Source organism: Nesoenas mayeri, assembly GCF_963082525.1.
Source record: "Nesoenas mayeri genome assembly, chromosome: 5".
NCBI classification, from domain to species: domain Eukaryota; kingdom Metazoa; phylum Chordata; class Aves; order Columbiformes; family Columbidae; genus Nesoenas; species Nesoenas mayeri.
This window is the reverse complement of record NC_137548.1, coordinates 6,586,557-6,599,108: the sequence shown is the minus strand read 5'-3', so window position 1 is coordinate 6,599,108 and position 12,552 is coordinate 6,586,557. Positions and strand designations below refer to the sequence as shown.

Sequence of the window (12,552 nt, the reverse complement as noted above, 5' to 3'; positions counted from 1 at the left end):
TAATCGTTGTGTTTTGGTACTTTTCTGCTCTCTATTGTTTCAGGCCTCGTGATAATTCAGTGGCACACACCAGGATAGTTTTCTGCTGTGTTACTTTGATAACGTGCAGTCCGTGGTGAAAACAGATTTTTGTATTTTTGCGGGTCTAGCAAGATGACTTGTATAACCCCTGCATTGGCTTCTCTTTGACAAATGGGTTTGGTGTTTTAAGAATAAATGGTGTAAGCAAGCGCTTGTGTAAGCAAGATAACCTTTCAAAAACTTAGCCCAAGATACAAAAAGGCCCAAATAGCCACATATACTTGTTTCTAGGCTTTTGAGTAGTAAATGCTTTTTAACACTGAGGTTTAGTTAGGGATTAGTTGACTCTTAACTTAGTGTTTACCCACCATTAAGGCAGGAAGGGCTCTCGTGTCGTTTGCACAGTCGCAGATTAAGTCCACGCTTGCGTTAAAGCTCTAGACTGAACACCAGTACCTGGCTGAACAGGTCTCATGTCTCACAGCCATGTCTGTGGCTTCTGGGCCTCCGCTGCCTCCCAGCTCCCCCCACCTCTCCGGCTGCTCCTCTGCCGCAGTCCCGGAGCGGCGTCTGTATCCTGCAGGGATTCAAAAACCCTCTGCCTTTGATTTCCTGTTCTTACCCATCCAAACTATTGTTGGGCAATGTCAACCACAAGTAGTTTATTTGGACAGAGAACTCAGATTCCCTTCTCAGTTCAGATATTTTCCTTCTGTCCAAGCTCAGTGCTCACTCCTAGCAAGTCCGTTACCCCGTGTCTGTCCCCCTGCCTGGTTCTGCTGCTGTGGCTCCATCACAAACTGCTCTCTTGGTTCTCCCCCAGACAACCGCCAAGGCCCATGGGTTTGTTTTCCTCATGGCTCTGTGTAACAGCTTTTCCCTCAGGCAGTGCTTTTGAAACCTGTAAGAATGCTGCTGGAGCAATAAGGCCATGCTGCTGGAAGGACATGGTCACAGTAACACTGCAGTCACCGTACGATCTGTGCTAACGCATCTGTCTGTACTGCCGGAGACCGCAGGTCCCTTTGACTGCGCACGTTGCCTCACAGTCCAAATTTAGGGCTTCTTGGCACTACTGCGCTCCCAGAAATCCGGCTTTGATCACCGGTTTTGTGTCAGGCAAGTCAACATAACTCTGATTTTTAGCATGTGACTAAAGTATCCCAGGGCAGGGAAGGATTTTAGTTCTGAGAAGTTTTGTTCACTTAAGGATTAAATGCCGTTGTTATTTCAGCAGCATAACTTCACTTTAGATGCCAGCCAATGGATTAGATGCAGCTTTACTCGTAACCAGGGGTTCTCCAGATTTCTGCACAGTTGCCACTTTTGCATATAACCTTTCCACGTGAAATAGCAAATGATAGCCAAGGTGCACACAAGTTGCACGTGTATTTGAATGACACATTTAATACGCATATGCAGCTCTGCATTCATTAGGGCAATGACCTTAGGCTTTATAAACTGAGAATATAATGGTAAGAGGGACACTGAGATACTGGAAAGAGTTCAGAGGAGGCAACAAAGCTGGTGAGGGGTCTGGAGCACAAGTCTGATGCAGAGCAGATGAGGGAACTGGGGGTTCAGCCTGGAGAAAAGGAGGCTGAGGGGAGGCCTTATCACTGTCTACAACTACCTGAAAGGAGGTTGGAGCATGGAGGGGGTTGGTCTCTTCTCCCAAGTTGCAAGAGATGAAATGGCCTCAAGTTGTACCAGGGGAGGTACAGATTGGATATTAGGACAAAATTCTTCACAGAAAGGGTTGTCGGGCATTGGAACAGGCTGCCCAGGGCAGTGGTGGAGTCACCATCCCTGGAGGGGTTTAAAAGACATTTAGATGAGGTTCTTAGGGATGTGGTTCAGTGCCAGAGTTGGGTTACAGTTGGACTTGATGATCTTGAGGGTCTCTTCAGAAAAAAAAGAGATCATCAGTGAGGTCTATCTTTACCCGTCTGGGTGGACCCAGAATCGCACAGACGCCTCCCGGTTGCTGCTGCTCCCTCCCAGGGTCCTGAGCTGAATCCCCGCAGTTCTGCTGCTGTCTTGTTTATCCTGGGATAAATAAATGGAGAAATGTCAGCTCTCGAGCCATACGGCTGAGGGGAAAGGCGCAAGAGCTGCAGGCAGAAAGCAGCGCTCATCCCAGGACTAGACGACAACACAAGCGCAAGCATTTGAGTCTCTCACAGGCACCACATGGGATTTCAGTCAAGGGCCAGGCCACCTGCCCTGGGCAGGGGGCGTGTAACCTCACCTGTCGGCAACTATTCTTGGGTGCAAACAACGGCATTTCAGAGAAACAGCAAAGGAAATCTTGGCGCTTCCCTCCACATTCCCTAATAAAGGGAGCACCGAGCCTGGAAGAGACCTTATTCTTCTATTTAGTACAACATAGAAAAAATATGTTCATTTAGTCCACTCCTCAGAGCAGTTTTCAACAACTATTAATGGGCAATCTGTAAAACGTGGTCTGGGCTTCACTCCTGAGCAGGTCCCTGTCTCCTGCAGTTGGTACACACGGGTGGCAAAGACCATCCTGCCACAGGGAGCCCATCTCCGCTGCCTTTAGTCTACATCCCGCAACAAGGAGAGGGGAAGGAATTGGTAAAAGCAGATGATTGAGTGGCAAGTGCCACCCCAAAAGCCAGACAAAGGGGTGTTCCTGCCAAAAGGAGCTCCTGAACACAACAGAAAAGTTGCAAACAGAGGTAAACGTGAAAAAAATGAAAGCAATTTTGCCTACTTTAACAACCTATCAAGGCTTCTTAGATCCCTTCTACGGGAACCCAGTGGAAAGACTTTCAGCTCAAGATTTGTTTTCCAGACAAAGGTAAGAACCAAGCGACATCAGGATGGATCCCGCATAAGAGTCGTGTCAGCACAGTTTCAGGGCTTCTCATCTCCAGCTGGCAGGAGGGAAAACCCACTCGTCTCAACTGGGGAAACGAGTTTTATGGGAAGAAAATGTAGGCTTGAATATTGACACTAAATGTTATAATCAAAATGGTATTTAAATGCTTGTGCAAATAAAACCCTGCAATAAGAGTAAAACCACAAACTTTAATAAAAAAGCCTGGCTTTATTTAAAAAAAATTTACAAGTGTATTTCTTTAAACCTCAAACATACACAGCTGAGTTATTCACATCTTCCATTAGATGTGGCTTATTGCTTCAGCCTCCCTCAGCAAAGTGCCACATGACTAACGAGTTTCCCCCTCCACAAAAATGTACCTACCATTTTACAAAGCTCTCGTGCAGACGTTGTCTTTTTTTTTCCCCTTTAGCACTTCAACACAGCTGGTTTTACACAGGAAAGTGACTGCAGTTTAGCCTTTGTGCACATGGCAGCAATTTTACCCAACCTTTGCTGGCTTGATTTGCTTCTCGCTCGGTGCGGTGTCCCTTGATCCCAGGCTGCCGCTAACTGGGGTGCCAGAAAAGGCCACTGAAGGCGTCCTGCAGGGCTCGGTGACAGGCAAGAGAAGAAGTGTAGCCCCCAGCAAGATCCTGCGGAGAGGCGGCTCGCACGTGGTTGAGATACCTAAACCAAAGACAAGCATTATTTCAGGAGAGATATAAGCACGTCAATCGCATGCGTAGTTCACAGTACAGTGAGGTCGAGGCTGTTTTCTGGGAGAAAGCAAGAAGATGGAGCTGCCTACTGCAAACAACTATGAACACGCAGTATGAAACTTGCATAAAGATGATGCTGATGCACCTTCAGACAAGCTGCCCAACCAGTGGGCCAAAAAAACTTGGCTCTTCACAGCAGGTTGCACAGAATTAAGCACACTCACTGGGTTGTATTTTCTGCGCTCACTCTGGAGGGCAGGTTGTGTTTCCCCCCTTTGGTAGCTTCTTCCAGTAACTATGACAAGAGGATGGACCAGACTCCCTTCAGTGGTGCCCAGTGACAGGGTGAGGGACAATGGGCACAGACTGAAGCACAGGAGGTTCCATTGGAACATGACGAGAAACTTGTTTGCTGTGAGGTGCCAGAGCCTGGCCCAGGCTGCCCAGAGCGGGTGTGGAGTCTCCTGCTCTGAGACATTCAAACCCACCTGGACACATTCCTGTGTGATCTGCTCTGGTGACCCTGCTTTAGCAGGTGGGTTGGACTGGATGATCCCCAGAGGTCCCTCCAACCCCAACCGCGCTGTGATTCTGTGACAACACCACAAACTTTCCTACCCTCCCACTGGACTCAGAGGGTTTCAGTTCTGCCCGGTTGGCACCAGCCGCTCCCCAGAGCCGACTGTGCCGGCTGCAGGGCTGAACTTTCTGCTCACAGGCTTATCTGTATCTGGAGCAAGTCCACTGGCACCAGGGAATTAGATCTAGAGGAGGCTGTTATCGACTTTTTGGCTAAAGAAGCCTCTAAACTTCATTAATTAAGCATCATCACCCACTTGCAGAGCCATCTGATTCTACACCAAACCAGCTGGACGGATGAGCTGACATTTGAACACGCCACTGTGAGCTCTTTGGTCCCTTCGTTCCATCCAAGGGCTCCAACCCAGCCCTGGGTGCCGAGAGATCCCACTTGAGGTGTTTTCTTGGGGGCTTGAATGGTTTCATTCAATGCTCTAGAGCTCTTGCACCTCACGTAGGACAGGTAAAAGCCCTGATTCTCAGCTAGTTCTGCACCAAAACCCCACCAAACACAAAGACAGACCACAGCCTAGTGCAAACAGCACAACGACCATCTCAAATTCGGAACAGCAGATAAAATACCGTAAATGAGAAGGGCTTTTCACAGCGACCATGCGAGGCACTGAGCTGTTTTGATTCATCACTTGGTACATGTTGCTCCTGGGAAGGTTGAGTCATTCCACCTCTGGCTTGGCAATTCAAGCATAAACTTGCAAAACGCATACAGCCTTTTATGATGTTATCCCGAGAAACCTAAAACAGCTGCACTTTTGGCAGGAAAATACAGGACCACCAGTAAAATATCCAAAACAGTTGCATCTTTTAATTTATGACCGTACACTGTTTCCATAAAGTGTATATAAAACTGGTCAGATTTTATAGGTAAGACATAATAAACAGTCATACCCATTGATGCCATAAATGTGTAGAAAAAGAGGTTACTCAGAAATGATTAATTACAGTTTTAAAACTGTATTTCTTGCACCTAATAACCGCAATGCACAGACACGAGTGATTGCTGATGAGATGCTGAAGCTGAGACTGAGTTTAAGCCGGGCTCAGCTCGGGTGTTTTATACCGACCCGTGTTGGAGTCCACTCGCTGCTGGACACTGTTCCCATCAGCACGGGCACAGACATTAAACCAAAACCCCTTTTAATAGCATTTAGCGCAAAGGGGATCTGCAAACACAGCAGCAAAGCTGGTGCTGTCGCTTAATTTGCAAGGAGCCTGCAGAGAACTTCAGTTTTGTGGGAGAATGCGTTTCAGAGACCTTTTTAAACATTTTTGTAAACGTTCTTATTATTTGTCTCTTAGTATTTTAGGAGGAAAATCTCATCCTTCCCAATGGCCTTTTACAACTGCATCGGGCAACAGGAGCTCCTTCCCCTGGCCAGGAATGCCGAAGGGATACAGACAACAACATGTAATTGCCTTCAAAACGCTGCTGTGGAACCACCTCCACCCTCCAACCCCGACGGTCTTATAAAAATCAATTCCCATCTCGGATTTTACTCCTATCACGTTTTCATTGCGCAAACGTCATTTTCCACTCATGCACAGAACAGTCTGGAGAAAACAGGATTATTTTACATTTCTGTATTAACAAAGGTTGGTTATGTGTTTTTTATTACTCTTTTTATCTTCCATTACTTATACCAGTGATGGAGGGGGGCAAAGTCTATTGTTTCTCTTTTTTTAGGTCATTTGAAATCGGGACATCAGTTCTGTAAGACGGCCTGATTTACAGCTATTACAGCATTTCTAGTTAATGGGTATGTGATCTCTGAAAGCTGTACAAAACCATCGCCAAAAAGGCTCAGGTCAACTTCTACTACGGCAACCTGCATTAATCCTCCTCACTCCCGGCGAAACAAGCACGACGGGCTGTCAAGCGAGGTCTTTATTTTCTTGTTAAGTATCTGCATTTACTGCTCTTGACCCATTGAATTACTGTGGTACGCCAGGCAATTGCAAAGAATCTGCCACGCTGAAGCCGCACAATGAGAAGCGAATGTTCCACCGGCTTTTCCCCAGCGACCCCCATCTGCGCCACCCAAATTTGTCCGTGCCCTTTGCAGGAGCATCTCTCTGAACAGGATTCCTGGGGTTTCTGGCACATCTTTTCACATCCACCTTTACAGCGGCAGCAGGAAGAAGCGCTTGCCAAGTTTTATTTCCAACGAGTCGAGCTCCGTTAGGAGCTGGAGGTAATTGCTCTCACTAGTTAGCAAATTCCAGTGTGCTAGGTCTGTTTTTCATAGGTTTATTTTAAGTACCTGTAAATCTTATAAGCAGAAACCAGGAAAAAGAGGTTTGCTTTTTCTGGTGCTCGGTTTTTTAATGGAACTTGTTTTTACTGAGGGCAGCCCAAACGCTGAAGTTAAAAAAAGCCCGCACTATATTTTTGAGCAGGGCTAAAGGGCCGTGTGTTCTCTGCCCCACGGTTTCCCCGTCGTGCCCAAACAAGCCCCTTCCCTTCTCTGCAGCCACTGGGTGTTGATCTTCCCCATCCACATCAGGTAAGACACATCGTATTTTGTTCTCCGCGAGCCTTCGGGGGCTCATTCCTGACCTTTAGTTTCTCATCGCCACGCAGGAAAAAAAAAGCCTCCTGTTTTCAAGGAAAAAGGTGTAATTCACACTTAGTGCAGAGGCTCCCAATCAAGCTGAGGGTAGGTTTGCTTCGTGTCTTCACTTTTCCGAAGGCCAGGTCACCATCACTTCATCAGGAAGGACTGGGACTGCTGGTGAATCACAGAATGTCAGGGATTGGAAGGGACCTTGAAATACCCAGTCCAATCCCCCCATGGAGCAGGAACACCCAGATGAGGTTACACAGGAAGGTGTCCAGGTGGGTTGGAATGTCTGCAGAGTAGGAGACTCCAAAACCCCCCTGGGCAGTCTGGTCCAGTGTCTGTTACCCTCACTGAGAAGAAGCTTCTTCTCAAATTTAAGTGGAACCTTTTGTGTTCCAGTTTGAACCCATTGCCCCTTGTCCTACCATTGGTTGTCACCGAGAAGAGCCTGGCTCCATCCTCCTGACACTCACCCTTTATATATCTGTAAACATCAATGAGGTGAAGTTTGGGTCCTGTGCCTTTCCAGCCCAGCACCACTTGGCATCGCCGGTTCCAAGATCCAGGGGACCCAACACCAATTCATCAGATGGAAACACCCAAGACCACTAGGACACGGTCCCCTCCCTGCTCAACATGGCGGTCGAAATTCAGCAAAGGCTTCAGAAACAATCAGAAATGATGGAGAAAACAGCACGCTCAGACCACGCTAAAAAAAAAATACAATCAGAAAATCCCAAAACATCCAACCAACAAGCCAAATAAACCCCCCAGGACTTCCCTCCACCCACCCAACTGGACGTATCAGCGCTCGGGGTTATTTCACGCAACCTTCCCCCGTCTACCTGAGACAAACGCGCTCCCACTGGTATTTCTGCAGATGCATCAGCAGAGGTACATGTGGAGTGCTGTGTATTTGGCACACAGACTTTACTGGTTTTGATCTATTAGGTATTTTATGGAGGTGAAGAAAAGAAAAATCACTCACAAGTCGTTGACAAAAAAAAAAAACCCATAATGTAATTCTATTCCACAGAATAGATTTACTGCTCATCTGATTATCTGCAGTATCCAAGACAGAAAGTAATGGAGCAGACATTAGATCTGGGAAATTCTCCAGATTAATCATTTAAATAATAAATAGTGGTTGCATGAAAGCAAGCAAAATAGTACAGTCTGGAAAACTGTGTAAGGCAGTAGCAGACGCTGCATTCCTGAACCCTTCTGGAGACAGTATTTTCATTAGATTTACCAAGTCTCCAAGATGAGCTATCGATGCATTATTCAAAGTATTCTTGCAGAGATGGAGTTTTATCAGATGAGAACAGCACATGAGAAATTGGATTTTCTCTGGCCTGTTTTTGGGTGAGGAATGTGTGGTCTGGGTTCCTCTATAGCCGCTGAGCAGGTAAAAACCAAGCTCCTCCAAGCAACGCTAGTTTTGTTTGAACCAGTTCTACCACGCAGTCAGGCCATGCAGCCAAAGCAGAATTTGCTTATAAAACGAGATGAGTTCATTGCTGCTCTTCGTTAAACAGCCCTGGGAAATTCATTTGGGAACAGGCTTTTGCTGGGTGTTATTCAAATACAGTGCGGCTCTCCCTCCCTCAGAGACTGTCCTGTCCAAGGTAGGACAAAATCACGACGCACAAAGCTGCTACTCAAAGTAGTAGCTCAGAACAGCGATTCATCCTCTGCAGAGCAGCTACAAGCCCTATTCCCAGCCCTCACAAGTCAAAAAGCAGCAGCTCATCTATTTTAACAGACACCCTTTGGGCACTCTCATCATATTCAGATCTTAAAGAACAAAAAAGCTATTACCGGTGTCCGGAATTCCCGCTGAAGAGCAGCCAGCACGGCCCGTTCCAACATCTAACGCAACTGCTACACAGCTCGGCAAAGGCTCCTCACAAACCCAACTCGTCCCCTCCTGCCGGCCTTGTCCCATGGCCAAGGTCACAATTCCAGCCCCCACGGCAGCGAGACACCCACAGCAGCTCCGCTCCTCCAGGGAAACAACGACTAAATGGGAGAAATACATTTAACAGTTGAACGTGGAAAATCGATCCTTGGAAAGGAGTAGGTCCATGGCTGCCTCAAGGAACCACGACATTATTTAGTTGATAAATACATAGTAACTGCTTTAATTACTTTAATTTCAATGTGACCATGAAGTCAATAAAATGGACGGCAAGTTATCATGGTTTGGGGTCTGCTGGAAGCATCATCAAACACGCAGCAAATGCAAGAGCAGAGCGGGGGTGGTGGTTGTTTTGGTGTTGGTTGTTGGTGGGGTTTGGTTGGTTGGTTGGTTGTTTTTGTGCATACAATTGCAGCAATTGATGTGAATGTCAAGAAACTGCTAAGCATGACAAGGTCTCAACCCAACAGATCCAAAGGCAGACAGAAACAAAATACATTTTTAAGCGGATTATGCCACCTGTTAATCCTGTAGCAGCACAAGACCCAAATACAGCCCATAGTGCAGGGGTACAAGGAAAAGTCCATCAAAATCCACCACAATGCAGCTCTGGCTACAGAAGAAACTTTCATGACATTTCCAGGAGCCCGCTTCAATTGCTTGAAAACAAACATATCTGTACTTAAATGATGTTTGAGTATTTCTTCCCCACTTCACTTCAAAGGGAAACTTCAACCAACTTTCCAATAAGAGTTAAAGTCTTTGCAATAAATTCCTCAACATCAGATGCCTCTTGACTCTAATGGGGCTCTATTGCAGTAATGATTTAAGAAAAAAATGCTTAATTTTGAGTTTGAGTTCACGGCTCCTAGAACTTTTATTTCTCAGTTTTAGGTCTTTTAAGGGAAGAACTCCGTTCTACCAGAAATAACTTTTCCCCGCAGAAAAGCCAAGAAACCTCCAACCTACCAAAATCAATAAAAGAAATCTAGGACCTCTAGTGATTCTTTTTAGCCTCTTCCATCTACTTTTTCTAACCAGCAATTTGTTTCAAACACAGTCAGAGTGTCTCTGGGCAGGAACACGTCAGCTGCGTGTGGTGAAAACCAAGTTCTTTAACATTAAAATAAAGCAGGTCTGCCACAGCTAAGATGGAACAGCACAGAAGTCTGCTACCAGGCATTGAAGGAGGAAAAACATAAGTAAGATTAGCCATGAAACAGCTGTCTCTGATAAAGCCGGTCCTGGCTCCAAAGGTAGAAATCGGGGATGAATTATTCCTCTGTGTCTCCCGGCAGCACCTCGGGGCTCCGCACCCAACAGCTGCTGCAGAGACCAATAAAAGAATCGCCGGAGCGTTTAACAGAAAGATGAAGGCACTTTTATTTGATGTTTCACATAAACTGCTTTCTCTTTTAATGGTGAAATGCATACATAAAGTGTAAGATATATCTAATTGCCTGTATCAGGGATTTTATTACAAATTACCTATGACATTAGTGAGTACGGTAGTGAACCTGGCAGTAGAACAATCTCTAAATGCAAAGGCACCAAGAAGCCATCCTTGGTGGGGAAAGACAATAAGCAAAATTCCCCATGCTACTTTTCCTGAAAACTTCCTCTTTTTGTGATAAAATCCGGACTCCAGAGAACAAACATTTCCATGGAAAAGTCAATACATTGGGGGATGGAACAGAGGGAGATTTCCTTGTGACAGCTACGTCAAAATACATCGTCAGTGCTCCTAAGTGAATGTGTCATTAAGCAAAAACACACCAAAAAAAAAAACAAACAAACAAAGAAAACACCGAGAAACACACACAAAACCTCTTCTACTGGTAAAAAATAATTTAAAGAAATAGAAGTTTTAGAGAGCACCTGGTTCTGCAGCATTTTCCTAGTGCTTCAGTTCTGCCGCAGTACCACTTCATAAGCGTATTTGGAATTTGTATATACAGTACCTTCTTTCCCTTTTAGAAGTTCTGGTGCTCGACATAGAGCGAAAAGTTCACAAGCCTGTGCTGACCACGCAGGGCTTAAAGATCCTGACTTAAGAACACTCATGGTCTTACCATCTATTATCGCGTATCCTGATGTTCGTTCCCCATTTCCCACTCCTGAAGACCCATCAATAAAATACTTTTCTCCTTTAGTTAATTCCTCTCCTTCTAAATCTGGTCTAATTTTAGTTTGTAGTTCTATCACTTGTACATGATCATGTTTTGAAGATTCGGCTACATTTCTGAATGGGAATTGTGGCGGGTTCCTGGCTCCCGTTGTTTTCAGCTCTAAGTGAGGGGAGCTCAAGTACTATCTGTTAACCATTTTTCCTGCTTTCTGTTGTAAGATCCCTCTCACATCATGCGGGGTGTAAACTGTTAATCTCCCCCCAAATATTACCTTCTTAGCTTCCTCCACTAACAAAGCTGCTGCCACCAAAGCTTGTAGCATGCAGGCCATCCCCGGCTTACAGGATCTAATAATTCTGAATAATACCCTATGGGTTTCTTGCTTCCTGCCCAATCTTGGGTCAGTACTCCCTATGCAGTTTGGTTAGTTGTTTCTACAAAAAGCTGAAGTGGTCTCTCTACATCAAGTAAACTTAAAACAGTCATCAGAAAGTTTTTTAATACTCCCAAATGTTCTTCATCTTTGTCACTCCAACTGGATGTGAGACCAGAATCAGTTCCCCACATTTATTTAACGCGTAGACAACCATTTGCCTTTGGAGTAAACGAGAAGCCAACACTATTTATTGCCTAAAGGTGGGATGAAAAATCCTGGAGAAAAAAAGATCAAAGAAGGAAAAATGCCTTCTGCCCCACAGAAACCGACTAATATGATTTTAAATGAAGTGGATGTTTTAAAGTGTAAAGGCAGGAAACTAATGATGGCAAATGTGTTATAAAATAAAGGAAGCTTTGCATTACTCCGACATCATTTCCATTTTCTCCATTTTCAGTCCTGCAGTGCACACAGGTTTCTGCAGGTACTGCCATAATAACAGCTTGGGGATTGGACTAGATGATCTTTTGAGGTCCCTTCCAATCCCAAACATACTGTGGTACTGTGATACTGTAACTTATTTTCAGACAACTCCAGCCTCAGTACATGGTCCTACCCAGGAAGGCACCAGCCTCGACAGAATTATTTCATGTGGAGAAAGGCTATAGACTATATGACTATCCGCTTAAAGCACTGTAGATGTGAAAACCACAGACTTGAAGCACTTGGAAATGGGACACAAGCCCTTGAAATGGCACAAGGTGACCTGTCCCCTTCATCAAAGGAGCTGCAAATCCAGTTAACGCCTGTGGACAACGTTGAAAGTATTAACAAGTTAAATGAACCTCTTATTTCCATCGAGGAGTTATGCAAGCTAGAGATTTACATTTGACAAGAATTCATGTGTGCCAGTCCAGTGCATGTTTGATAAGCACATTTTTGCACCTCACGTGAGCCCAGGGTTCACCATGAGTATCTGCAGATTTCCTTTGATAATAATCAAAGGATATATTTAATCGGATTCTCTTAACATTTGACCAGCCAGCATCGCTTCCAATGAAGTACAACTGTTTAAACCTTAGAAAACGTAAATACATGAGAGCAGCCATTCCTGTCTGTGCTGTAAATTCAGTGATTCGAGCTAATGCAGGAGATCTTGAATGCACCTTCAAAAGTTAAAGTCATGACAGAGAACATATTGTTTTGTTGGAGGTTTTTTAGTCTAAAAAAATCCCAAAATTAAAAATGAAAATAAGCAAACTGAAGGTGCCAGAGTACACCATAATCCCCAATTGTCAGACTTCTGAGATAGGAGGCATATTTTCAGCTGGTGTAAGTCAACATGGTCTATAGATTTCTGTGCTGTGTCAGGGCAGA

At 45.1% G+C, this 12,552-nt stretch overlaps 1 protein-coding gene across 1 annotated transcript in view; it reads right to left on the bottom strand.

Annotated features, from left to right (window-relative positions):
* Nucleotides 1–2,895: 2,895 nt before the first annotated feature.
* Nucleotides 2,896–12,552, bottom strand: part of MNAT1 (MNAT1 component of CDK activating kinase) — a 130,803-nt gene continuing 121,146 nt past the window's right edge. Inside the window, exon 8 of the mRNA XM_080346108.1 lies at nt 2,896–3,559. Coding sequence (XP_080202234.1) covers nt 3,439–3,559 — 121 coding nt within the window. The 3' untranslated portion in view covers nt 2,896–3,438. The remainder of the gene's footprint in view (nt 3,560–12,552) is intronic.